Source organism: Falco punctatus, assembly GCF_963210335.1.
Source record: "Falco punctatus genome assembly, chromosome: 6".
In the NCBI taxonomy this organism is placed as follows: domain Eukaryota; kingdom Metazoa; phylum Chordata; class Aves; order Falconiformes; family Falconidae; genus Falco; species Falco punctatus.
Window position 1 is genome coordinate 8,999,295 of NC_137585.1, and position 27,816 is coordinate 9,027,110.

Below are 27,816 nucleotides of genomic sequence, written 5' to 3' on the forward strand. Positions count from 1 at the left end.
CCCAATGTAAAAGGGAGGTTTATTTATGGAAAGTTATACATTATTATGATACAGATCTAGAGATGTGTGCTGTGAAAGGAAACAGAATCAGACACTAGCTCAAACGACGTCGCAAACTCCCACTGTGATTAGTAAGGTGAAATGGCCCTTTCCAGGACTTAATGACAGAAGAAAATAGGATGCTTGACCTCTTGCTCAACATTGATGTTGGTCCTGCAGGGGAAAAATCCAGAACAAAATAACTTCAATGGGAACAAACCAACAGCTGCAAGATATAACATACAGCTTCAGGATAGAGGGTAGTCATCCCCTTCTGTGCAAAACCCAGGCCTGGCAGCAGGGTGTGCCTGTACCACTTGGGCATTGCTCAGCAAGTAATAACCAGCGTAACCGCCGCGCTGAGCAGGACACAGACCTACAGCAAGACAGGATTGTACCTCTGACTAGTCAGCACACAGCCTCCATGATTCATGTCACCTCAAGTATTCTTCTCAAGTAATGTTTTAACTGTCCAGGAAAGGGTTTCTGTAACTCCATGTGAAACACCTTGTCTGTGCCCATGAGGCGTAGGCTTCAGGGGGGAGGCTTTCAAGGACTGCTGTAGGTAGATTATTCCTTGCTAAGTGCCAATGCTTTTGAGGAAAACCTGAAAGTATTTCCCAGTCTCTCCATTATTCTGCAGTTTGGCTTTCCCCCCTAGAGGCTGAGCTCTTCCCGTGAACAGAAATGTGGTCTCCCCTTGAGTCCACTAAGCATGTGTCATGGGACAGGACCTGGCCCCTGTCTGGCTGCTCCCTGAGAAGCCTGGTGGAGTCTGAAGAATCTGTTTCTGCGAGGATAGTTATTGCTGTACTCACCCCGACAACCTCTCTGCTCACGTTGTTTTATACTTCACCTTCTTACCTGCTTGGGTTTTGTTTTCCTGGCTTTTACTTTCCTTATTAGTCCATTTCTGCAACAGCCTCTTTGCATGGTGACGTATACTGGGTGACAGCATACTCTTCTGGAGAAGAAGGAAAGAAATGTCCCTTTAGCCTGGGGACCACCTCCTGTGCCTTTCCCTGGAGGTGGGTGTACCCTACGCATGCTTAAGCTGGAGATCCTTGAAATGTCCTTAGTTTTGGCACCTGCATTTTTGTAACTTTCTAGTCATGCCCACTTGTACCTTGGGCATGAGACCCAGCTCACTAAAGTGAAATGAGTCTTGACAGTAGATCCAGATCCTGCTAGAGTTCCAGGAGGGCTGGTTCTGGGTCTTCCACAACGCATGCAGTGTTTCTGCTGTCTCAGCCCCTCCCCCAAACTTCATACTAGTCAAAATCAAAGACCAACCTGTTTCATAGTAATCATAGATCTGCACAGGAGCTGGCTTGGGATGGGTCACTACAAAGTCCTGCTCAACTGTGAAAGTGATTTCTTTCCTTTTCTTCTGCGAGATCTGGGAATGGATGGACAGGGATCACATAGATCTTTTTATTTGTAAAACAACATCTGGAGCAGACCAGGGTGGTAACTGATAGACTGTATATTCCAAATCTCATTGATGCCACACATACAGACGTGGGACATCCATTATCTGAAATATGTTTGGAGAGTCCAAATCGAAACTGAAAAGTTGTAGGTTTCCTATCCTGCTTATATTACCTGATTCTGTAGTTATTACACATCCTTTTACCAGAGAGGGGAAAAATGTCCCAAAAAACTGGGCTTAATTCTCAAGGGTCTACCAATGGTCAGGACGATAAAATTTGGTATTTCAGCCCCTCCCATTTCAGACAGGAACATTATGTGCCACCAAGAAACTGGGAATCAATGTGCATCATGGGCATATTGGCTTCTGTTGTTAGTTCTGCAGGGACCCAAGCAAAGTTACTTTTACTATGTAAATGCTGAGCCAGGGATTAGATTACAGGTTACATTTGGGAATGAACTAGTGTAAGAGAAGGAATGGAAATCTTTCCAGAGGAGTTTAGGGCAGTTTTTCATGTCCTGTTGGAAGAACTGAAGTTTACAAGAAAACTCCCAAGGGGACATAACACACAAAGGAACCTCTTTTGTGGTGTTTATCTGATATTGACTGAAAAGAGAAAGATTTTTGATTAATTTCTATGTGCTTTTGTTGTTTAATTTATTTCTAGGTGCTAATGGGGCAGGCATCATTGTGAAGCCGTTTGGGAGGTTGGGATGTTACATGCAGTTTGAGGACTAAGTAGCTTAGTGATTACAGGGGAAAACTGTTGAGGAAGGAACATGATAAATGCACTTCACAGAGTGCATCCATGCTGTAGATGCATCTATTACATGCTGTTTGCATCCTTTGTGAAAATTAGATGCATAGTGATCAGAACTTACATTTTCCAGATAAAGAAGGACATGGCTTTTCTTGTTTTCTACTTGCATCACTGTATGACTGGCAATGAGCTTTAAAACAATGAAATGGAGATAAATGTATTTACAAACAATGAAAAAACAAGTACTACCCCAGATCCTACCATTGCGTGTTTATGGGATTCATTCTAGTCCTAGCCAGGTATCAAGGGCTGGCAGCTGATTTTTAGTTGATACGTTGCTGAACAGATGAGTAGACTGAGCAAAACCTGCTGCTTAGTGGGGGGTACGAGCACTTCCCAAGCGCATGGGAGGCACTGCAGTTCATTTAGGGAATACTGCCTGACTCTAGTGTAGAGTTTTCAGAATCAGTCTGGCAGATTTCCTACACTTTCCCTACCTAGGCAGTGCCAGCTCCCAGTTGCACCTGCCAGCTGGTCAGGTTCTAGCTGGAACCCTTCCTAGTTTTAAAGGTGCGAATGTCTGTGTGCTCACAGCTCGCTGCAGGACACTCCCTCTACCTGGTAATGAAGACAGTGCAGCCATGCAAACACCTCGCAGGGCTTGTGGGTCAACAAATGATCCTTAACGAGGCCTTTGCTTTCATCATGACTAGTCTTCTCCTCTGTCCCTGGGATGACTCATTTAGTCTTGCTCCTATAAGTTTACCTTGTCCAGGGAAGACTTAACAGGAACAAAGCCAGACAGCATCTTCACATCGATAATGACCATGTTGGAGCTGCTACGCTTCCCTGTGTAACTGAAACAACAGAAGCCCTCGTCAGTCGGGACCGTGCCTGGGGAAGCAAACCTCAGCTCTCTGCTCCTGGTGTCATACAGCACAGGGAGGCTGGCATGAGGCACATGCACTTGCTGACTGGCTCAAATGAAGACACTGGGGAGGCCCCTGGTATGAAGGGGCCAAGTATGTGCTACCACCATCAGTTACCGCGACAAGGTCTTTTGGGATACTGTGTTTCACAGGCTGGTATCATCAACACATTGATCAGCTCATGGTTCTTGACTTCGTAAGCAGAACTGAATACACAGGGTAACCTTCTCTGCGTGCCTTGTCAACTGTGCAACTGGTTTGTTGATGGCACATTACCTGCTTATGAGGACAATATTAAATTTCGCTGGTCGATCCAGTGGGCAGGAAGCATTTGATGTCTGTACAGAGAGTGAAAATCCAAAGGTCCCGTCTGGAAGGTGAATGTTGTATCTCAGTGCTGTCTGGAAGAGGAAAAAAAACTTTTGTTCAGGCATGACAAGAGTTTTCCTTGCATTCCAGACAACAAATATCAGACTTAGTCAAGTTTCCTGACAACGTTGCTCTTGGTTTTGTGAGGAAGATCCTTGCTTACATCAATGACAGACACAAAAGACTAATGCTCTTTAACAGTGAAGGTGCTTGTACCCAGAGTTACCTCCCAAAACCAGCTCCTGATCAGAAAGGACTCTTTTTTTCCCCATGCTGTGAGTCAGAATGTGGGATGGGGGGAAGAGTTCAAATAGTTTAGGGAAATAAAATAATTAGGAAAAATAAAGGGAAGTCTGCTAGACAATCATCAAAAAGATCACTGTGTTGTGTGCAGAACGTGAGACACAATGAAGAGGAGAGCAGACGCTTACTTGCATAAGTACACATCCACTGCCATTCACTGTTAGGCTGTATTTCCCAGGGACCTCAGGAAGGGGAATCTGTTGCAGCAGGAGCCTGTTTGCATTGTTGACAATAAATGTCTTCTCAAAAGCCTTTTTGGAAGTGATCTTGACTACATTTTGTGTAACAGAATTGTAGGTAGCCTCACCATAAGCAGCGAGGGCTTGAAGAGCAATGACTGTGTCCTGAAGCAAAAGAAAATAATAAAAAGCAATTAGCTACACAGTGTGGCCCGTGCAAAGGAGGTCAAAGTTATGGTTCCAGTATGAAACGTAGTTATTTCATCCTGGCTAAAGAAACCCTGAATTTGCGCATAATTCCAGGGTTCCCATATATATGGAGCTGTTCCATTCTGACATGTATGTTTTAGGGTGGAAGAAATCTCTGTACTCATATAAAGGTCTCAGGACATAAAATCTGAGCACTAGAGCATACTTCTAGAGTTTTTCATGGTGGTGAAGCATGTATTTTCTGGAGAACTACTACAAAACACTTCTTGGTCATGTAACAGCTGGAACTTGGTGTTTTCTATGCTCATCCCCAACACAAGTATCTGTATTTGTTGCTAGTCAGATTAATCTTGTATGGCTTTAACCTTTTCATAGTGAAGAGGGAAAAAAAAGAAAAAGGGGTATTTTGGTCTCTTTAAGAGAAATGCTTGGTCTCTGTGTGTTTCAGACATGAGGTACAAAAGAGAAATAAGACTAGGTAGTCAAAGCCCTGCTGGCACCCTGAAGCAGTGCCCCATGTCCTAGGACTGGCTGGGGAGTGGAAGGGAGTTTTGGCACCTGGGTGGAAGAAAAACCTCCGTAGGGATTCTGCTGCCTGATGATCCACTGCACAATCCCTGAGGCCTTTGTGAGATCCTCTTGATTCTGGCTGGGTTTGTAGAGCAGTGCCAACAGCACGTAACTGGTGATCTCGACTTCAGCTGATGGGGCATGGTCAAGGAAGGAGGGAGATTTTTCTGATGGAGACCTCTCCTCCTGCTCCCAGTGCTGCGAGCCATCTGAATAAACAGAGGGTGAGGAGCAACCAAAATGGGTTATGGGTGTCACTGCTGCACGCTGCCTCGGAGGTGTGCTGTGTCCTGGCCTCTTTCTCACAAGTAATCTCTATGGAGCAACAGATGTGCTGTAAATTAACTCCATGTATTATTTGCAGAGGTCGGTGCATGTACCTATACTCTCAGTATTGTTAAGGCTAGACCATGAACCATCAGTAAGATCTGTTCCCTCTACCCACTTCCCAAATTCCGCAAATGGTTGAAACTCACCAACTTCTTTTGCTGATTTCTGTAACTCTCTGAGGAATGAATCACATTTTTCTGCCTTGCCAGTTAAGCAGAAAGCGTAGGCCATGAGTGCCTGAGTGTAAACATCACTGATATTCTTCTCAGATGCAGTCTCCAGGCAAAAAAAGGCATTTCGGACTACAGGGTACTTTAAAAAAAAACACAACAAACCAAAGCAAAACAAAACATATGGGTTTACTTCTGGACAGTAGTCTTCACCTGGCCAAACATTTATTTTCTTTAAACCTGTTCTTCCTCCTGTCACTATCACAGCAATGAGAATGGGACTTCAGTTTGTATAGTGATTTCAGGAGAGACAATACAGGATTATTTAAGGAGAGATTTCAGAGAAAACATCAGACAAATCAAGCGGCTTTTCAGTGTGTTTTTGAAGATGTCAGTCTATAAAGAGAAGACCGTTTCTTTCACAGCTAATTCCTGCTTACCTCCATGACAATAATTCACTCTGCACTTTTGTAGATGAGAGTTGTTTTAAACAAATCCAACCTAGCAGTCTCTCCTCAGTGACTCTGGTGTAATTTTAATTTAATTCTGTGAAGTTGTACTAGGTTTACAACAAGTAAAAAATGTTTACAGATTGACTCTTGCCCTTGCCAATGCACTAACCAGGAAGGCCCTCAGAAAAGATATGACAAATTGGAGGCAGAGAAACTCATATATTGAAGTTTAACATCTCCTCTGTGGTCTTCTCTGTACTAGCCACTTTTTAAAAAGGACAGAACAGCTTTTCACTGTGATGGACCTTCATTTTTCCAACACAGCTTTTAGTCCCCTTTGTAGACTTTATGGATTTACCTGCAATAACTTACTTTCTTGACTGAACCATGTCTGAGGCTAAACTATAGCGTGTGGGTTACTACGTTTCAAGTTTCTTTATCAGAAACTAAGAGATGTCGCTAAAGGTCTTGGGTATCTCAAATAGAAGACCTAACCTCACTGAGACCTGTACAATTTCTGCTTGAACAGTGATGGCTTAAAAGATATAGAGATGGGGAACTTCTCTACCACAGCAACTAGTGCAGATACAGAGCGGGGTCACGTTCCTTGGGAGTACTCTCTCCCTTTTCTCTTTACTACAGTTTGTAGCAGATGCTGGAGCCAAGCCAACAACTGCAAACCAATTCCAGCTGAATACCAGCAACTGAAGGTCTCCTTACCGAGCTGGAGTGCCCAGCTTCTAGCATGGCAATGGTGATGTAGGCAGAAAGCGACAGCTCATCATCTACTCCTCCCTGAAAAGGACACAGAGAGAGGAATAATTAGTGAATGCCACGAGTGAGAAGTCTTTAAATACGAATTGCCATATCCCAGCTGGGAGTGCAGTCAGTTCTGGAAGCAGGCCAAGAGGAAGGAAAGCATACACAGAGCTCTTAAATGGCTCTTAAATCAAGAGAAACCCATTGCTACCATCTCAAAAAACCAACAAACAAACAAAAAACCCCCACAAAACACCAAAACAAAACAAACAAACAAGCAAAAAACCCCACAAAAAAACCCCCTCCCTCAAGCTTACAGTTCTGTAACCCTATCCCAGGTGCTCATAAGGTGTAAGGTACAGTGTGGGGAAGCTAGCTGAGCTGAAAATAGTCATTGTAAGGTGTGAAGAGCTAGCCCTTGGCAGAGGTCAGGCGTTTGGAGTAAAGTATAGCTTTTGACAGTAGTGGGAGAGCATATTCTTAATGAAAAGACTGTAAATTTGACCAAGAAGTAATTCTCTACCACCTTCAAGGCATTGTTGAAGAGTGTTCCAACGCTTTGGAAACAGCCATCTGGCTTCTGTTTGCTTGCCAGCCACATCAGGGTTTGAGCCTGGACATTGTCATCAACATAGATGAAGTGACTAGCTTGTGCAAATGATTTGTACACAAAGGCAGTGAGCCTGCAAGGGAGAGATGAAGAAGCATTGGAAGTAGGAACAGAAAAACTCAGCCCTCCCATTCATGCTATGCATAAACATGAAGAGTTAACAGCCAACATGCTGATGGCTTGCTTTCTCTTGGTGTGCTCCTCTAGGAGAGGTTAGTTAAAGGAACAGTAGCTAGATGGGACATAGGAAGGGTGTCCAACACACTCTGGGGTTAATCCTGGTTATGTGGTACTTAGGGACATGGTTTAGTGGTGGATCTAGCAGTGTTGGGTTTGCAGTTGGACTCAATGCTCTTAGAAATCTTTTCCAACCTAATTGATTCTGTGATTCTACAGAGCAGTGCGGTGCATTGGGTTCCATGGGAGACAGCAGGAGTGTGAATCAAAAAGTTGGTTGGGTCTGTAGGGATCGCAGCCTCTCTGCCCACCCTGCCTGGCATGGGGCAGAGAGCCATTTTTCTTAGTGCTTACAGAGCCCCGATCTTAGACAGCTCTGTACATCTGATCTAGCTAGTAAAAGTGCATCATGTGAATTCAGTGCAATTTAATCTTTGAGCCACTTCTGCTCCCAGTACTCACCAGGTGTTCCCTTCCTTATCTCTGGTGCCAAAGATGCTGTAGGACCCATCGGGATGTTTGTATGACAGCTGCTTCTGGTAGCCTGAAAAAACATGGAAGAGGAAGTGTTCCCTAATTTAAAAACAAAATTCTGTTCTGTTTGCTGGCAGATTTATCTGAAACCACCATGGGAAAGAGTGGAAAGGCAATGTATATCTATCAAGCAGCAGGGGATCCCTGAAGGAGCTTAGATGGAAGGATGGAACATCTTGTCCAGCAGAAACATGGAACAGGCAGAAAAAGAACAGGCAGAGCTGTCTCAGCTCTGTGCTCCGACTAAACTAACAGGATTAGGATACACACTGTGCCTGGGTGGAAAAGAAGAAAGGGTCTGAAAGGCGGAATCTCAAAGGAAGCATGACAGTTGAGTCCCAGCAAAATAGGATAAGGAAAAACAGAAGATAAGGAAAGGTAATAAATGTCTTGATCAGGGCAGACTCTTGGGTCGCTGAGCTGTGCTACAGCAGCAGTGCCATACTGCTAGGATAGCCACTCTGCTGCTTCTGCTCACTGGGCCTCAATGGGAATTTCAGCATACATTGTAAGGGAAGCACAAGGCTCTCACCGCTCACTAAGTATCCCATGGCCTTGGATTTGACCTCCTCACTCAGCTGCCCTGTCTTGTTCAGGTAGTCCAGGACGTAGATGTTGGGTGCAAACAGGACCATGTTCTGCTCCCCACAGCCAAACGGCATCTGCAGGAGCTGGTGCACGTTCTGCATGGCAGTGCCCATGATGTCACCTGGGGAAGAGGAGGTGCCAGGGGGGATTAGCACAACTCATAGGCACTGAAGTAAGCAGTAGTTTGTGTTCCGTAGTCAGAGTCGTGGAAAGTCTAGCTAGGGTTGCAAGCCTTTCCAACAAACACAAAGCTCTCAGTACCGAGTGATTTGTTCTGTTCTGCTTCGCAGTCAAGAAAACCCTTGTTCACCTTTCCTTAGTCTAAATCACCCACACCAGAAACACTACCTATTTCAGTGCCACTTCAAGCAGATACTTCTTATTAGAAATTAAAAAAAGTTGTTCCAGGAAACTTCTATTTCCAGAGGAGGGAAGCAGAACAGCCCAGAGATGCTACAGTGAACCATATATTGCAGAATTGACAACTAATGCTGAAAAGGGGCACTGGTTATGCAGATATATCACAGACCACCTCTAAACTGTTATTTTTAGGAAAGATGACACAAACCCAGCAAGGGATTTCTAGAATGAGCTGAAATCACCAACATTACAAAGCAAAGATTTTGTGACTAGTGAGTCACATAACCAAGTTCAGGTCCCTTTCAGGAAAAGATTTCACTAGCATCTCTGATTTGCACGTGGGTGAGTAGAAAAAAGTCATACTGGCCTGAGTCTGGCTGAGGTCATAACTCAGAACTGTGCTACTTCAGAGCAAAACATTCAAATGCAATAAATTTAAACAGAAAAGTGAAGAATGCAACCAATATTTAAACTTCATTCCTCTGACACAGCAAAGAACATTGCTGGACAAGATAAGAATCAGTCTCTTTGCTCAAAAGTTTCCCACACAAGGAGTGGAAACTCACATTTTGGATCCTAAAAAAGCTTTCATTTTATGTTCTTACATTTTCTTTCTTTTTATATTTTATTAATTATATATTTACCAACAACAGAAAAGGAAGCTCTGGCTGATCCTTTCACCACATTTGTAGGTAGATCTAGAGCAACATCTTGAATAACCACGGCACCTGTGGAGAAAAATATTGTGTGTTGTGGTCATTTGTATGGCAACGTTGATCATAGCAGTGAAATGCTCCTGGTAGGAACTGCACAGTGCAAAATTATGCACAAGAGACAGCAATAGACAGAAACTCACAGTTGTCATGAAGAACCTCAAGGCAGAAGGAGGCACAGCAAAACCAAAGTGGAGAAAAACAGACCAATTGGTGCAGTAACTGTCATTGATCAACAGAAATGAGTTGAACAGGGTAAGGCTGGTGGTGCTCACAGGCTGTAGTGTCTGTGAACCTTGAGGATTTCTTCAGCATAATAGTGGGGACAGCTGGTTGGTGAGGGTCAGGGCTGCTTTTGTGCCTTTTTTAGGCAGAGCTTCAGGAAACCTTGGAAACTACTGTCAGCACCAAGATAGTGTGGAAGAGAATGTTACATTCCCTCTCCTATTCCCATTGGAAGTGGAAAGCTGCAAGCTACAGTTAGCCTTGGAACAGAGGACAGCAGTCAACATGAGTGGTGAAATGCAGGACAGATTTTGCATGAAAAGGGCATCTCGCTTTGATAGCTTCACAGCAGCCTTCTTTCAACATCTCAGCACAGGCACTGTCTAAGTGACAGGCACCTGCTCACACAGGAATTTTGTAGCAGGGAATTGAACTGTAACACTCACATTAGCTGCCATTTGGGCAGCTCTGGGGAAAAGGGGAGGGACAGCATCAGTGAGTGCTGTGGGAAAGAGTGCGACCTCCAGCCTTCCTTACAGTTCCTCCCAGGACAGCAGTACGTAAGACCCTTACCTTTTGTACAGATTAGGGAGTTTTGGGTCTTTTCCCTTCTGATGCCTTCAGGCTGCATGGCAACGGGAAGAAGAGACACAGGCAGTGGATGAGAACAAAGCACGCAGAAGAAATGCAGTGACAGAAGACCCAGCCCCTGCTCAATCCTCCTGCATCATAAGACAATTGGACTGAAGCAAGTTTACAGGTTCATACTTGATGTGGCTGCTACTGAAAGGGAGCTCCCATCAGATGGAGTCCCCCACTTCCAGTTTCTCCTCTGAATGAGGGAGACATGCACTTACCAACACCCACTGATCCTCATAGAAGAGGACATCAGATGGGAGTGGACTTGTTCTTAGATTGAATAGCCAGACCCTGTCCCAGCCAGATGAAGGTAGAGCCAAACCAGGAGTTCTTTAGGGAACCTGAAAAACTTTTACTTGCTTTTGGTACTTTTGCTACATTTTCCTTTCCTCATGGGAAGTACAGGGCAAAGAGTAAGAGCCGTCAGCAGTACCTCAACCAGCAGCGTTCTGATCTGGGTGTCCCTGTAGTCAATACTGATGTTCCTAGGTGCTTTGTCTCCACAAGCTTCATCATCCTTGGTCTCTGCAGTAATCCTGAATACTACACTACCTTAAATAGTAGCAGAAAAGGAGAAAAAATATAGACCTTTATCTTGCAGAATGATGGCTAAAGTAAGAAAACTTATCTGATAATGAATATCTACAGATATCAAGTAGTGCAACATAATGAATTGTCAGTCACTGCATGTGAGACAAATGGGAAGAGAAATGATCTCCGAAAACAGGAATGATAAACACACTGCAGTTCTGAAGGAGCTCTTTAGTCCAGACAGCTAGAAAGACCAGTGGTAGGCCAGGTTCTCCACATTTTAAGAGGATTAGTTTTTTTCAAGCAAGGTATAAATTGATTAGTATCAATCTCAGGACAGAAAATCAGGTGGATTCAAAGGCACTTACCAATTTCTTTGGGGAAAATATTCCAGACATAGGTCTTTCTTTGCTTGGCACATATACATCCATCATCCTCTGGGGAGATGATTTTGGCCTGATAATCAAGGGAATCTGACAGCGAAACATTAATCTGAGAACAGAAAGAGGAGTGTGATGGGATGATTTTGTACCATAGGCAAATAGTGCTTTATTGTTAGAGGGGGGTGAGATAGTGTTTGCATCTGGTGTTAACAGCATAGAGCAGATTTAAAGCCTGCGATGATGGTGTTAGATGAATCATCCATCAGATGTAACCTTAACAGTATTCCCTTTTGCTTCTCATGACATTTTCCATTGAGACATTAAATATCCTATGCATACTTCTGATTCCCGATCAGGATATTTATATTCAGTTGTCCTGGTGCTAATGGCTTTGAACTAACTTGCAAAGGAAACCAGTTATCAATGTTTGTTCTTCTATTGTTGTATCAACACTTGGAAAACAAGGTTAAGAGATGAAAGCCTCAATAACTGAGATATTGTTTTTCTAGGATGTTTACAATCCTAGGCCTTTTTGTTTTGTTAGGTCAAACTTAACAGAGCTTGGGGAAAAAAAAACTCCTAAATTGTGTCTTGATTTTTCCTCCTTTGATGATGATCTCCTTGTGAGACTGGAGAGCTAATATTTAGCATTCAAATCAAGCAGAGGAAATCTAGACTACCTTTGCCTCTTTTTTTTTCCCCAGAATTCCAAAATACAACATAAATAAGAAGCCAGACAGAAGATCCCCGTTATATTTTTCTTCAGGTATCCTTTAATCTGTGTGTAAGCTCCCTCCATGCAGAGGTGCAGTGAACCTATGGTTTGGAGCCGTCTTGCCTGGAAAGTGCTTAATATTGAGAACACAGTCCCCCAGTGCCTGGGAGCAATAGAGCCTCTAGCTGGGCAGATACTCTGTGGTGCAAGTACTGGACTTCTGTGCTCCCTGTTTTGGGAACTTTGGCCCCTGAGAAGGGCTTGTCTGCTCTCCACTTCTTGCTTTTCCCACTTCCTTCTGTCTGGTAAGCACAAGCCCTTCACTTCTTCACATTTGCAAATATATCCTGAAAGAAAAGACCTCAATAAAACTGTCAGTGGCTTGCATGGCTGTGGATAGTGAATGATACTCGGCAAAGCATTTGCTTACTACCTCTATGGATCTTGAGACAGTTGCTTACATACCCATCCTAGTCACAGCTCACACAGAGCTCCCTCTGCTTTGTAGCGATTTAGGAGGACAAATCCAGTCAGGATAGTCTGTCATCAGGTAGAATGACCAGTGTACACCATTCAAGAGCAGGGACAGATCCAGTCATCTACACCAGTCATTTTGCTGCAGCTTCTTTGAAGATGGGGTAAGGTCTAAGAATGGAGTCAGAAGTACACACCTTAATGCAGCGGTCAAGGTAGTTGAAGACATTCGTTCTAAGCAGGAAATCTTCCCCTTGGATGATAGAGTACGGCAAGGTCAAGTCCACAAAGAAAGGCTGGAAGGCTGTCAGGGTGGCAGGCACAGACAGACCAAATCCGACCAACTCTTCCACACAGAAGGCGCTGGCCTTCCATTCGGTGATGGTGTCAGGGATGGTGTATGAGATGCTGGCTTTTCCAGTAGAGCTGATGAGAATGGAATAAGGATGAGTTTAGAAAGGATGAGTTTCATATACCTTGCTTCTCAGTCCAGGCAATGGGTCTTGAAAATCAGCACTACCCTTATTCTGTCTGCAGAAATTCAATATCCAAGTCCCCACAGAACTTATTACCCAAATCTGCTGAGGAAAAACCTATCTGTAAGTTCTTCTGCCCATAATTTTCCTGAGTTTGGAAGGAAAACTCAGAATTTTTGTTATATGGACCCATATTTTAAATAAAGGTGCCCCTCTTCTTAGGAAAGGAATATGTTTTGTGGTACACATGTTGTGGGAATAGACAGAGTAATTTTATCATGGGGAAGAGGACGGTAGGTGGCCAGGTGACGACTGAAAAAGCTAAGTCTTTGCAGGCCAAAAGGTAAGAAGAGGTGACAAGGAATTGCTGCCTTGCAAGACATCAGGGTACATATTGAGTAACTCTTAAAAGTAAGGCAAAGAGATGGAAGAAGCAGTACTCACTTAATTAGAACTATATCCCAAATCCAAGTTTCAGGGAAGAATTCCCGAATAGTCTCAAGGATGAGTCTCTTCCCACGTTCCTCTCTAGCAATTTCAGCTGATAAGAGATAATGGCAATTTAGTCAGAACTGATTCAAATAATGAAGACTCCCAGAAAGAACATGTTTTAATATGCATGGGCATGTGAAGGAAGATCAGTGTTTAGCCATTTATTTCTGATACTGTTGGTAATGGCACACAAACATTAACTAGCATCACCAATGTATTTCTGAGTTAGGTATAACCTGGTATCACAGAGAAAGAAAACATTACTTGAAGTGCTTTGGTTCCTTGTTTATGAGCATGAGACCTAGGGCAAGAACTCAGGTCACTTGGCTTTCAGATCTGTTTGCTGTCCACACTGTTGCACTCTTCAAACAAGCTCTGGTCAGAAAGGAATCAGTGTCAACAGCGTCAGTTTTGTCTGACACTCCACTGATTGCCTGGCATGAAGCTAGACATGAATCAGAAACATAGACCTGAAAAGCTTTTTTGGGCATTGGCCATTATCCTAAGCCGTCTCAGTCTGTGCCAGACCAATATTCAACATCAGTACCAATGTGATTCATCAGTACTGTCCATGTCACATGAATACCACTTCATTTAAGGAAAATATTAAAATCCCTTTCCTGTCCCCTTTATTACCTGATGATTTGACATGGTGTGTAGAAGCCATGAATCCTGCATTCAAGAAATATGGGGAAGGTCTTGCAGTCTCACTAGTACACACAACTGGCTGATGAACCTTGGAATTAGTAAAAAATTTCATGCCCATATCCTGTAAAACACACATTTCAGTTTTAGCCATAACCATACTGTAGCTGGGGTTTATTCCATTCCTCCTTCTTTCCCATTATTGCCTTTCCACCACAGAGATGCCCAGAGACATCTCTGCAGAGACTTGTGGGAGCTTTGTGCATGCTGGAAAATCACAGCCGGCACCAAAGTCAATTGAGACAATAAATGTCCATGAGGAGGGTTTGTCAATGTGTTTTACTAACAGTGTCATTTGCAGAAATAACTAAAGCTACATAAGTAAAAACTCACTTCAACAGATTTAAGTAATGTACAGGACATTTACCCTGAGGAACTGATATACATCTGGGCCTAATCCAGACATTACAGGTGTGTAATACAAGCCTTTGTGAAAGATGTTGTCAGATGAGACACAGGGGTCTTGGGGGTCATCTTCTAGATTGAGCCCATCAAAGATGTAGCCTTGAAAGTCTTGGAGGGGATGCAGGCTGTATATCTGGGGAAGAAACACAAAACCTGTGTGTGTGGAAAGATCAGTTCTGATCACATCATCATGTGCTGCAGATTGCCAGAGCTGACATGTTGGCCTGTTTGACACAATGAGCTGTTTCCTGGATTGAAACCTGGCTGAACAGCTGGGCCCAGAGAGTGGTGGTCAGTGGCACAAAGTCTAGTTGAAGGCCAGTAACTGGTGGTGTACCTCAGGGGTCAATACTGCGTCCGATCCTGTTCAACATTTTCATTAGTGGTCTGGATGATGAGGCAGAGGGTACCCTCAGCAAGTTTGCTGATGAAACAAGACTGGGAGGAGTGGTTGATACGTCAGAGGGATGTGCTGCCAGAGACCAGTCACTGGTTAAACTAAATCCCACATGAAAAGAGGACTTCCAACTGCTGATAAACAAAAGCTTTGTATTGCCTATTATAGATGCTTTTTGACTAGCGCATGCAAAAAATGGTAGAAGGCTAACACAGTCTAACAATCTTAAGTGGAAAGACACTGTAATGGAGGTGAAGGAAGCGGTGGAAGGGTGCAATGCGTTTGTTTGGGCAGCTCACCGTGTCTGCAGACAGCTCCGTCTCAGACTTCAGGAGCAGCACGCTCTGGTCCACTGCCCTCACGGCACAGAAGGAGTTGGCAGCAGCTTCGATGACTAAACTGACGTTGGAAGCTGAGCGCATCTGCTTTTCAGAGAATTGCAACCAGACCTGCAATTTATCAAACCGATGTTGGTATGGCTCATCCCTATGCCCAGCATTGCTCTAGGGGTGCGTGTGAATGGAGGGCGAGGAGAGCAGAAGGCTCTTCTGTTAGAGCACAGATTGCTTGGAAGAGAGATGTCTGGTCTCCACTGCCTCTATTGACCAGGCCTCCGCTGTCACGGGGGCTCAGGTACAACCACGCTGAAACTCCTGTGACAGCTTAAATGGACCCCACCTCAAGTGATTTAAAATAAAGGTGGATTCTGTTGTGCCGCTGTTGTCGACTCAAATCTTATTATGACACAGGCTACGTGTAATGAGTGTTACAGTAAGCAAATCATATTTTTACTAGGTCCATAGCCCACTTTAGCAAATATTTAAAACCGATTCTGTTTTGAAACTATTCAGAGCAAAATCTATTTCACATTTTTGTTTGATAAGAGGGAAAAAAAAAAAAAAAAAAAAAGGAGTGGAGGACCTTCTCAGGTAACTGGAAACATTTTGTTTAATCTCACTTGTTTTGTTTTCTCCTAAAGTTTTATGGGGTTTAACTTTTAGGAACTGAAGATTAGAAAAATCTTAACAGTGAAATCTGATTTCAAAATGACAAAATGTACCAGTAGAAAAAAACATGGAAGGAAAACTTAAACACCAGATTGCTATTTTTCCTTTCTTTTCCATTTGTATTTAGTTCTGGTAAACTCAAATTGCCTTTTTCACAAAAAAAAGTGTAAAAATTTAGATTGAATAGTGAAGTGGGGTAAGGCTAAAGTGTGCTCGCTATGCTCAAGAACAGATGGTCTAAACTAAATAGGACACTAGTATAGTTCAAGAGAGGGAGGAACTATCTGGGAGTTGAGTGGGTTTCCTGAAAAGTAGGTTTTGGTGTTTAAGATTTACTTTTTTATAATAAGGCCAGGAGGTGGTGGTAGAGGAGAGATATAAGGCCATCAAGAAAGAGGAGAAGTGAAGAGAGTAATGTTGAGACAAGTGGGTGGAAACAAGAAAAAAACCTGGAAATCTGATGTGAATGTGTGCACAAAGAATTTGTATTTATCTGACAGCAGGAAAGACTTCTGTATCTTAGTGCTTCTCACCTTGTTTTTGAAACACTTCTCAACTGGAAATCGGACACTGTCTGCCACCAGCTCCTTGGCAGGGTGTAAGGTATATACCAGCAACCGGAGGGCTGGAGCCATGTTCTCGTTGATCACAAGTGGGATGGTGAAAGTGCCGTTTTGCTCTGTTCAAAGAAAGAAATGGACCCGTAAAGAGACAAGTGCAAAGGTCTGCTGTAGTAGTAGCCGTCCTCCGCTGGTATATGGCTGTACCAGTCAGTGGAGCAATCTGCACTTAGACGATAAACTGAAAAATCCTGGATTTGCTAGATAGGCCTGGGTTTAGATCCAGATGCATTCAGATTTATTGTGGGTTTGAACATGTGGCCAGATTCAGAGAGCCCCCTAAGCCACACACTCTGCATTCCCTACATTGTCCTTTGGGAAGATCTTTACAGGACACTACTTCTTGACTCATACCAAATGAACTAATTGCTGGACTAAATCTGAATTTATAGTGATCTTAGTGGTAGCACTACTACACGTGCATGAATGGGGCGAGATGCAGCCCTCCCATTAGCTGCTGTATACATCCAGAAAGTCTTGCCTTGGTCCTCAGTTCAACCATTCCATTCTTTTTTAAACAAATAAATTTAATGCAGAAACACGGATTGGCAACTTAACTTACCAGCTTGGATATTAACTTTAATTTCCCCTGTAAGGACAATCTTGCCTTTTGCCATGCCCTGTGCAGAGAAGAGCAATATATTTATGGGTTGGTAGTGGCTGGAGGAAGAAAGTGGCAATCAAGTTCAATGTACACCAACAGGACCATCAAGCTGTGTACAGTGAGATGGCTCCAAATGCTTAAATATCAACTTTAGGGCACGGTGGATGCTGCCACTGCTGCTGCTGTGGCTGGGGCCCTTGTCACTGATCAGGAAACAGAAGAAAAAGGAAGGAAAGAGAGAGGCAGAGAATACCATAAAGAGTTCCTTGGAAGGAAGAGACAAGAACCCTGGCCTGAGACATTTGAAGGTGGTCCCTTGCTATGAAATAGAGTAACGTAGCCAGAAATGGAGGTCATTTTTCCTGAGTGAGTAGATTTTCCCAAACCATCTCAGTGCCGCTTCTGTCCTTGGGTTGTTGGCCATTGTGCTGGCTGTTAATACAAAAGCTGGAAGAGCACTCACTGCCGTAATTGCTGTGGATGGACTGCCAGATAGCTGCCCAGTCCAGCCTTTTCAGCAAGCCATGCAAAAACCACACACTCACCACATAGTAGAAGCTCATGGTACTGATGTTCTCGTATCCTTCTGTGTTCAAAATGTAGTGCACAGTGATCATCCTCTTCTGCCCACAGCTCAGGTCTTTCCACAAAGGCTCAATCCTCACAAAACTGCTAGTCCAAGAGTAGAAGCACTGGATGGAGAGAAATGCATCAGGGTAGGACGGCTCTATCCAACCTTCAGAGTGGCACTGGTCACTGGTTTTGTAAGTTGCCTGAGGGAATGGGGAAGAAAAGGAAAACAAATATGTCACTAGAGAAATTATAATCACATACAGACATCAGAATGATTAATTCACGCAATGCATACATTTAAGAATTTCATCTAAAGCCAAACTGGTGAGGAAAAAGCAGCAAAATGGTCTTGCAGCCTTGCAGCAAGCCATTGCATTGCTACAACTCAGGTGTTCCTCACTTTTATAGTAATCTTTGAGAGGTCTAGAACATGAAATAAGCCAGGTAAAGCACATATTACCAGAATTCAAACTTCATCCCATCTTTTTGGGGTTCAGTCTGAGAGCAGCCATCTCTCTTTGTGTCTCTATTCAGCCTAGTTTTGTACTCACTTTCAGACTGATCTCAGGATCAAACATTTTGGACGTATCAATACTAAACTCTGCAATGCCATTATCATCAGTGGTGAAGTTGTCTGTGTTCTTGTTATTGACAAATAGATGAACAACCTCATTGGAAATAGGAGAGTTGTCTTTGTCTACCAGCTTGATCTGTAGAAAAGAATGCAAAACAGGATCAGCATCTTATCTTTCTGTATGTAGATACCAAAGTTTTGCACTCCTTTGCTCTCCACGCAGCAGAATTACATTTTCTTCTCCCTTCAAAGCAATACTTAAGAACTGAAATGTCTCTCCACTTTCTGGGAGCTATCTCAGCTATCTTACGAGGTTTGGAGCAGAAGCTTCCTCAGCATCTGCTACATAATTGATAAAGTCCTTTTGTGGAGCAAGAACTTCTTACATCTCGTCTCTTTCCCGGTCAGACCCTTCTGAGTACACATTTCCAGTTTAAAGATGTACTTCCTTTCTTCCATTTTCCCCTTTCTTAGTCTCGAGAGTTTGCTGCTGATACTTTCAGTGTCTGAAAGCCTTCTCTCCAGATCTTTGTTTTGAACATTTTTCTGATTCTGTCCCCACTGACTCTGCCGTTTATGTGTTAAGCAAACAACAAAATAACAGACACCATTAGGTAAATTCTAGGTTGCTAGAACTGACATTCATTTAGAGGCTTGGGTTGGGTTTTTTTTTTTTCCAGAAAAAGATTGGAAAAGTGATAATATATTAAGTGCAAGCTTAAGACAGTGACTATCCTTACTGTTCAGAAACAGCATGGAGAAAAATGACCTCTGAAACAAAAATAACAATAGAGAACTAAAAGTATTCAGATGGATGTTAACTTCAGTGGAACTGAAGGCAGCAAAACTGAAGGCAGACAACATATGGCCAGCAACAGATGTTTCATAGCGCAGGAAAGGACCATGAATGCCATGTGATGACACCAGGGCAGGAACTGGGACCTGCTGCATTTTGAGAAAGTACAAGCATCAGTGGCTTCCAGACAATAGTTCACCTGATATGACCCTCAAGGGTGGGGGTTTTCTGCTTGGGTTTTTTTGAGGTTTTGTTTGGGGGTTTTTTGTTTGGTTTTTTTTTTTTTTTCTTTTTTTTTTTTTTTTATAAAAGCAGCCTGAGGCCAGTCAGCAGCTTTGCCTCTGAGACGTGACATCCCGGCTTCCTACCATATGTCTTTTAGCATGTTTAACCTCTAGCGTGTGTGTGAATGTGTGTGTTTGAGGAATTACACTGTGGCACATCACCTTGGGGAGCCTGTTCACTCCCATCCTCCAGAAAGGGCTGTTAAGGTGCACAGCAATCTGAAGAATGGACCAGGAGTGGGGAACATGAGAAAGTTATACAGACATCTTCCAGAGAGGAAAAAAATCCTAGAAAGACAATCTCTTCTCTCCTTCCAGCTACTGATAAGATGTCCTATCATTGAAAAAAAGCTGAAGTGAAGGAAAGAGAGAGATTCATCCCTACCATTTATACCACTGACAGACTTATATGGGATTTGTCATGAAACACAGAATAATGAAAAAGCTTTTTGAGACAGAAACTTGATTTTTTCTTAAACGCCTTTCACTGTTTCTTCCCTCACCCCCCAGTGTTTTTATTCATCTCTGGTTGGCATACAATGGTCAGTTCTGAAGGGAGAGGCAGTGATTTATATCAAGCTTAAAATAAAAGTTAGAAAAATGCTAGCTAATGTATTGTTTTGTTTCAAAGTATTTCTAGTAGAATCAAACTCAGAATATAACTAATAGTCTTCAATATTCAGAATTACCAATAGGGCACTGTATGTAGAGAAAGAAGATTGGGGAGAACGCCCTCCACTCCAAACAGTACCCTAAAGGTTCCCATTACCATTGTCATGTGATTGCCTGTCAGTCATCTTCAATACAAGATCTCTGTGCCCTTGCTTACCTGTCCAAAGTAAGGAATTCCTCTTTTGTAGTGGCGATCCATGTTCTCAAAGTGTATATTGCTCATCACCCGGGTTATGGAAATAGACTGAGTAGCTGTAAGTTGCACACCTGTAAGAAATGTCCAGAGTCAAGAGAAGATGTACTTTGTCTTGCAAATAGCTTCATCAGAGTTAGCATTTGCCTGGAGATTATCACTGTGCTTATAAAAATGGAGCTTCTTCAGGAAGACATCCCTGTACTCAGCAGGCAGAGGCTGACTATCTCCTGCTCTCCTTTTTGACCACATCACTGTTGCTGTTTCTGACTGTCTAGAAGGCATTACCTGTTCCTTTCTCTGTGACAATGGCTTTCACGTCAAGATTCCTCACGTAACCAATGCGGTTTAGCTCAAAGATGTTGGAGCTGAAAACCTGGGAGAGGCAGCCCTCTGACTCCAGCTGGAAAGAAGAAAATAAATCGTTACCGAGGATCACAGCTTTCAAAGGCTGCTTGCAATACATGGGACCCTTCTTTAGTGAGTGAAGTCTTTTTCCTCTGCTTTTAATGTGATTTATACAGGGCTGATGGAGACATCACTGTCTAGCTTTTCAGATGGGAAACTGAGTCAAGAAGAAGGAACATGCCAGTTCTTCTTCAGGCCTGTAGGAAACCAAAAAGAGAAACGAGGTGCCCTGATTCTCTAGCTAGTGATCCAAGCAAACAGATGAGTAGAGTGAAGTGAAGCATCCAAGACAGAGTGATGAAGGCAGAGAAGCAAGAACATAGGAGAAGACAAGCACAAAGAGGAATAATAATCATGTATCATACATCTTTGGTAAATGATTGACAAACTGGGCTTTTCTTGCACCTCCCGTATAAATCAAAATCCCTGCACACACTGAGCTGGACTTTCCCTTCAACAGGCTGGCCATAGGTGTACCTAGGGGAAGAGGAAACAAGTCCATGAGCTGATGCTTGAATAATTGACTTAAGATAACATATGCAGGAATAGATCCAGGATAAGCAGTGAGCTGGGAAGCCAGAGAATGGAATAAGTTCACAGGCTTTTTCCTTAACTCTCCTGCTGTTACAGAAAGATAATACCACTCAGGAAGTGAAATCTTAATGAGTTCTATTTCACCCCTGAACCAAATCCATATCTTAAACATAAAAATAAATACCTCTATAAGCATGATGAACAGACATGGCTACCTACCAAATTATGACTGTTGTCTCCACTCTTCAGCTTAAGCTGGAATTCTAGACTTACTGAAATCAAAGCAAAACTCCTTATATCTGCAAAGAGATCAGGATCTCCCCTGGGTTCTAAATTACAAGATCCTGGTAAGTAAGTCAGGCTGAGGATTCAGCTTGGAGGAGGAGTTAAAGACAGCTGGAACCCTAGGATGCCTGCTAGAATTTAAAGATGCTGCTCAGCTGTATGAAGGTCTCCCTCTGAAGTAGGTTATTGGGAGTGAACACATCCTGCTTTAACAGGGGATTTCTCAAAAGATTTATTCAACCCACTAAACACTAGTTGGAAGACAATATTCATACAATAAAATGAAATTAGTACACAAGTAAATGAAAGCTCCAACCACCAAGTCCACTCTGACCAGCCTCTTCTGAGGACCTGTTTATTTTGGTCTCTACTCTAAACCTTGTTTTATTCCCCAGTCCTTGGGAAGTTCTTTCTCTTCAGCATATTTCCTAACCACTCTGCACCTGATACTTACACTCCACAGACTTTCACTGTGAACTCTGAATCCAAGACTGTCAGTCTTTCTGGTGCACTGACTGTGACATCAAATCTTGGCAACACTAGGATGAAGAATGAAAAGAAAAAAGATACTGGCACACTGCAAACTTGCAGGCCCTCCTAAGAAGAAAGAAAATGAGGCTGTATCATCAGTGTTAGTCACAGATGGAATGGGACCCCAGAACTGGGGTGCCAAAATGGTCAAGAAGTGGCCTGACCTGCGAAGGCTCACTAAAGTATTTCTACAATGCCTTGAGGAGCAGTCAGGACTGAGGTGAATCCTGTCATGTCTAGATGCCTTGGCCAAGAAAGCTCATGGATGTGGCTGGATGAAGGTTAGTTTGTCACAGTGAAACTTGCAGCCAACGTATTGATTTGTAATGTAGATTATTTTCTGGCTGAATCTGTGAAAAATGGTTAATTTCCCTTTGTCTTTTTACTGCTCTTCTTTCCCCCCTCTCCCTTCTTAATGACAACGAATTGAAGTTGCATTTGCCAGGGAGATGTTTTGAAGTTTTAGCAGTCAAAAGAATTGACTGATAGGAGTTCATCTCTAATGATGTTTTCTACTCTGAATAAAAACATACTGTGGCATTTACCATATTCCTCCACAAGGAATGAGTGATTCGTTTTATCTCCTGACTTCTTTGTTATGATAATTTTGTAGCTCCCCAGGACAGGCTCTTCAGTTAGTGGGAATTCAATCTGGATAATGTTCGTCTCCGATGTCACATTTTGCCACTGAAAGATCCTGTTGCCCCGTGGATCCTGAAGAAAAAAAGAACACAGACTCACAGTTTGTTTGCCTTGGAAATATTTTGCTACTCGCACACAAAACCAGAAATTAAGAAGAAAATAGGGCAAGTTCTTTAACTCGTTGGAGAAGTTGCTTAATGCATGTGCACTAAGACAAATTATGCCTTTGTACTCTGATTATTAACGCTGTTAGATTCTCATCTTCTGATATCTGATTTAGGCATCCTGTGCCAGCCTAGGTATTAGCCTCAGTCATCAAGAGAAGTTGCACAATACTGCTTTCCCCTGCTCTTTAGTATATGTTGCTCTAGTTTTGTGTCAAGAGGGGAGAGAAAGAAAACCTTCACATTTGTTCCACGCGCATCTTGGCCTTTAGCAACCCCAGCTGTTTTTTTCAGCTACCAGAAGAAGTAAGTAAGTAAGTATTTCTTCTGTATTCACTGGGGTGTCATTTGCCTCTTAGTCTATGGTATGCTAGTTAGACTAAAGAAAACTTGCTCACACCATTTACTTGAAGTCTTTAAAGACTTTGAAGTCTTCTGGCTGCAGAAAAACACATATAAAGCTCAAAATATGTAGGTTTCACTGCAAACAAAATAGTCAAGTGACTTCAAGGTGTAACATGAAAACTTGTAAGAATTATATCTAGATGTGGACTGCGATTGCTATTTTAAAAATCACCACAAAATGACATGGAAGTGTTAACATAGCTAGTAATCGTATCCACAGCCTACCTTTGTTCATAGTTCTGAGCAGCACTTGAGTTATGAAAAGATATACTCCAAAATAAGTTGGGCAAACTGGAAGAGGTGGGGGGGAGTGAAAGGCAGGCAAAAGAACGGTACAGCTTTTGACTGCTGGAATGAATATAGGTATGCTTTCCATGTGAGTAAGGTTCAAACAACATCCTGGGATTTTATGAAATTTCTGTTAATTTTTGCAAGTGCACTCACAGGCAAGATTTGGCTGTGTGTGGACACATACAAACCAGTGTAAGCACATGTGCCCTAGGTTTTATCTTTAGATACATAATACAGTGCAAAGAGAAAAATCCTTACCTGAATTGCAATCAAGGGGTACTGAAAGAGGAAAAAAACAAAATAGGAGAAGAGATTAGATGGCTGAACAAACACAGATTATTTCCCCCCCAGACTGTGAGAAATGTATAACCTATAATCAGTATAATACCAGTAATCAGAGATCCTCATTTCGTATTTTGATCAGTTTAATAGCAGTTTTACTTCAATAAGATCACATAAAGGAAAGAGATGAAATGAGAATGTTGGGGCAGGTTCTGATCATACTGGATTTAGTGCAATCCCAGAGCAACTGAGTTCTAGAGACGCATGAAACGGTGATCTGGCCTTTGATCTTACATCCTCACTCTGCTCATTAGCACCAGCTCTTGCAGTAACACAGTGCTGTATTCTGGTTATAACCGCATAAGAGGAGGCCAGTAAAGACCTATCTCTTGATTTATGTACTCTGAGCATGAAGACAGCTTGCTGGCAGTGAGGAGTGCCTCTGATGAGATAAACAATTGTGGTAGCAACTTTTCATTTTCATTTCCCCATTTCTAAAATCAACAAAGTACTGGTGGGTGACACACCAATTTTTGCAAGCAACAATTGCTGAATAGTGATAGCAAGAGACTGAGCCATGGACTTTCTGGTCAGAGCTAAAATAATGTCTGCATCAACAAAGTCGAGGGGTTCTTGACCCTCTTTCCCAGCTGTAGCAGGAGTCAGGAATCCAACCTGCTACACACTTGCAATCTTCCCTGTGACCCTAACATAAGGGTGGGTTATAGCATTGCTTAGGAAATCACGCTAATTCTTTGGCATTTAGTCTCTCCAGTATCTCATTTTATCCACAGAACTGTTTATTTAAAATTTGAGAAAAGGTTGTCTCTCAGCAATTGTAAATACAGGGGAATATTACTGATCACTCACCATCTCCTGGACAGGTTTAAAATTGAAATCCAGGGCAACAACACGAAACATTACTGGAAAGACAAGGAGTAGGGTGTTAGCATTAACTGTAGTTTATTTGGCTGAGCCTGATGTTTTGCATTCACTACTACTCCCAGTAGTAGAACTTCAAACTTCAAACAGTTCAATTTGCACAAGATGCAGATAATAAAACACCTTTGAAGGTAAAATAATCCTACACAGACTTTGCCAAGGGGACTTTTCCCCAACATCGAGTTCTCACAATCTTTCATGAAAGTTTGCTTAACCTCAGAGAAAGGGGATGACCGAACGAATAGCCACTGTGCAGGTCAGGCAGTCTCAGGTGATAGCCATAACTCTTTCAGCGGCCGTCTGCATGATGTAGGCAGATTTGTTCCTCTTCATTTCCTCATCTCTAAAACAGGGTTTGTTGCTTTGAACATATGAAAGTTCCAGATATTATTTGAACTAGATGAAGTGTCAGGTTTTCCTAATGCAGTGTAATTCCTCTTAGTCTACTTTGTTCTCATCTTGTACAATTTTTTCCCCTTACTTTCTTTACTTTTTTTTTAAAAAAAAAAAAAAAAGCAACAAAAAACAACTAAAACAAAACACCAAAAACCTGAAAGGAGAATGATGAATTACTGTGCAAGGCGAAACATAAAAATGTGTGTCAAAAATGTCCTTAAAAAGCATTACATTTTCGTCACCGAAATTAGGCTACTGCTTCCCCTGCCTCAAAATCAAGCCATGTTTGGTGGACACCTTGGTGGCACCAAATTCTGGTTGGCAAGCTTTCCTTCATGCTATGTATCTACGTAGATAAAACTTATCCCTAATTAAAGTGTAGCTGATCCAGTCTAATGGCTGTATTATTTGGCTGACCTGTGGAAAGAAGTATTCTCACAGTGTTTCCTAGTGTTCTAGCTGTGTGCTAGAAGCCTTAAAGACTAGCAATGAATTAAGGAGTGGATCTAGATGAATGGTTTTTTGTATACATGGTGCTCTGTTTGATGGCCAGATGAGAAGTATAGATAGGGGAATAACATAAGTGCAGGAAAGAAACCAACATGAAAATATAAAGTCCCAAACTGTCAGAATTCAGTAGGTAAATAGCATGATTTTGTCTTTAAAAACTTGTAGTTAATTTTAAAGTAATATATTTCACTCATTATCTTTAGACTGTCTTTGATGCTGACCAGCACCACAGGCAGAAGCCTGGGGGAGCATTGTTTTATGTCAGGCACTTAAGTAGTAATCTAATCACTTCTTTCCACTACCTTAACCTGTCACCAGGAATGAAACAGCAGCAATAAAATCTCCCCTCTTCGGTCAGCTAGGAGGAAGGGACAAAGAAAATAATAGAGACCATGGGATAACTGTTGCCTGCCATCCTGAAGATGACTCTGAACGTCACAGCAAATACTTGCACTGGTTTTAACAGAAACTCTGAAGAAGCTGCCTAGACTCTAGCTTAATCTGAAAAGTACCTGGCAGAGAAATTCTATCTGAATAAATTGCTTCTTAAGGGACATGTTATAAACTAAGTAGATATTCACCACTCTGTCCTGGTTTGTAGATGGGTTTGTCTGTCTGCACGAAGACGATGCTGTCCGTGTTCCAGATCATCACTGACCGCCGCTCTGCTAGGCTGACCGTGGTGCCCTTGGCAGAGAAAGAAATGAAAGCCAGTGGGGCAGAATGGAGAGGAGGAATCTGTAAGGAAACAGAAAAACAAGGGGAGGTTGCCAGTCTTGAAGTCATTTGCTCCAGAACCTGTACCTGTGGCATGGGGTCCTACAAAGAGACACCCAACTCATCAACTTTCTTGGACCTTTCTTATTTCTTATGTCTATTAAAAACACCTCCTTGTCTGTTACTATATATTTCTCCTCCACTTTTTTTCCTTCAAAAAGTCCTATTGCTTCCATTAATTATTCCCCTCCAGTGCTCTCTGCTCTGATTTTCTTGTCCCTCCTTACACTTCTTTTCCATTGGGACATAAATAAAAAAAAAAAAAATTACCGTGAAGTTGAAGCACTGTAGACTATTGCTTGCTGTCATGGTTTTCTCAAAAATAGTGGTGTTAACAGCACCATATTCTAGGATGACTCTGACGGATATTGTCTCGTTAAGGTTAAGGAACTGCAGGCAAACTTGACCTGGAGAGTCAGTTTGGAGGACAGCAGGCACCATCAGGACATACTGCCTGTGAGATCCAAACATCAGAGTGATCACATCATAGGTAAAGAAGAAACAACCTCAACAGGATGAAACAAATACGAAGTGTTATTTTTCAGTACCCACTGATTAGATCAAATACAGGACACTCTGCCAGTGCCCCTCACTCCTGCTCTGCAGCTCCCAGCCCAGGGTTCCCCACACAGCTCTGCCAATGCCCCCAGCTCTTGCCCTTTTGCCCTTTATCTGAGTCCTGGACCCCCCTGCTTTTAGCAAAGCACACAAATGTTACTGCTGCTACAGTCTTTTCTGAACACACGTCAACTTCTATGACAGTTCTGCAATAGGCAGAAGTTCTGCTTCATATTAAATGAGAAACTTTCTCTTGTCTTCCACATTCCAGTTTAACTTAGCTCTTCTGATATAAAAGATAAGTCATGGCAGTATTTAATAGTTAAGTTAAAATTAGTGGCACTAATTAGCACTGTCTTTAAAGCCTTATCACAAATACTATTAGTAATAATATGATAGTTCTTACAGCTCAGGTTCCTTTGCAGCTGTTACATGCTGGAGAAGAATAGTCAAAAGAAACTTCAGCCACATTTTTCTCACTGGGCGACAGAAGAAAGAGATAAGCTCTCTTCCCCATAAACAACTCATTGCCTACGAGTTTAACAGCTCTGCCACATTCCTCACAGAGTGCTCCAGAGGAAAGGGAGTCAGCCCTTCAACTCCTCCCTGGCTTCTTCCTTAGATGTTAGTGCCTTTATAATTGCAGCAAGGGGTGGAGATCCCAGTCTGTCCTACTGCTTGCAAGAACCTCCCCCAGCCCTACTGCAACCTAAATCAACCCGCTGTCTGCAGACTGTAACACTTCACTGCAGTTCTCTGAATGTCTGTGCAGAATGCCTTTAGTGGTCTTGCTTTCAAGGTGAGGGTCTTTGCACTTTACACTGAGGCTTGGCACAACACAG

At 42.6% G+C, this 27,816-nt stretch overlaps 1 protein-coding gene across 2 annotated transcripts; it reads right to left on the reverse strand.

The window, feature by feature from the left end:
* On the reverse strand, positions 1–27,816 carry LOC308065822 (ovostatin-like). 2 transcript variants are annotated; one of them, XM_080392325.1, is made up of 36 exons: positions 27,381–27,816; positions 26,687–26,870; positions 26,221–26,377; positions 24,662–24,714; positions 23,768–23,788; positions 22,553–22,721; positions 21,931–22,015; positions 21,023–21,134; positions 20,538–20,652; positions 20,214–20,323; positions 18,282–18,440; positions 17,703–17,930; positions 17,116–17,173; positions 16,467–16,612; positions 15,226–15,375; positions 14,492–14,662; positions 14,056–14,188; positions 13,372–13,468; positions 12,649–12,877; positions 11,248–11,371; positions 10,782–10,900; positions 10,283–10,334; positions 9,416–9,499; positions 8,356–8,532; positions 7,752–7,833; positions 7,029–7,185; positions 6,464–6,538; positions 5,268–5,433; positions 4,780–5,000; positions 3,961–4,176; positions 3,437–3,561; positions 2,998–3,088; positions 2,353–2,421; positions 1,333–1,438; positions 936–1,003; positions 1–211 (listed from the first exon to the last, which is right to left on the reverse strand). In XM_080392325.1, the coding sequence occupies exons 1-35, from the start codon at positions 27,500–27,502 to the stop codon at positions 942–944; spliced, it is 4,425 nt and encodes a 1,474-aa protein (XP_080248451.1). In that variant the 5' UTR covers positions 27,503–27,816; the 3' UTR covers positions 1–211; positions 936–941. The 2 variants fall into 2 exon arrangements, with proteins under 2 accessions (XP_080248451.1, XP_080248450.1); XM_080392324.1 differs by having other exon boundaries at positions 1–213; positions 904–1,003; positions 27,381–27,806.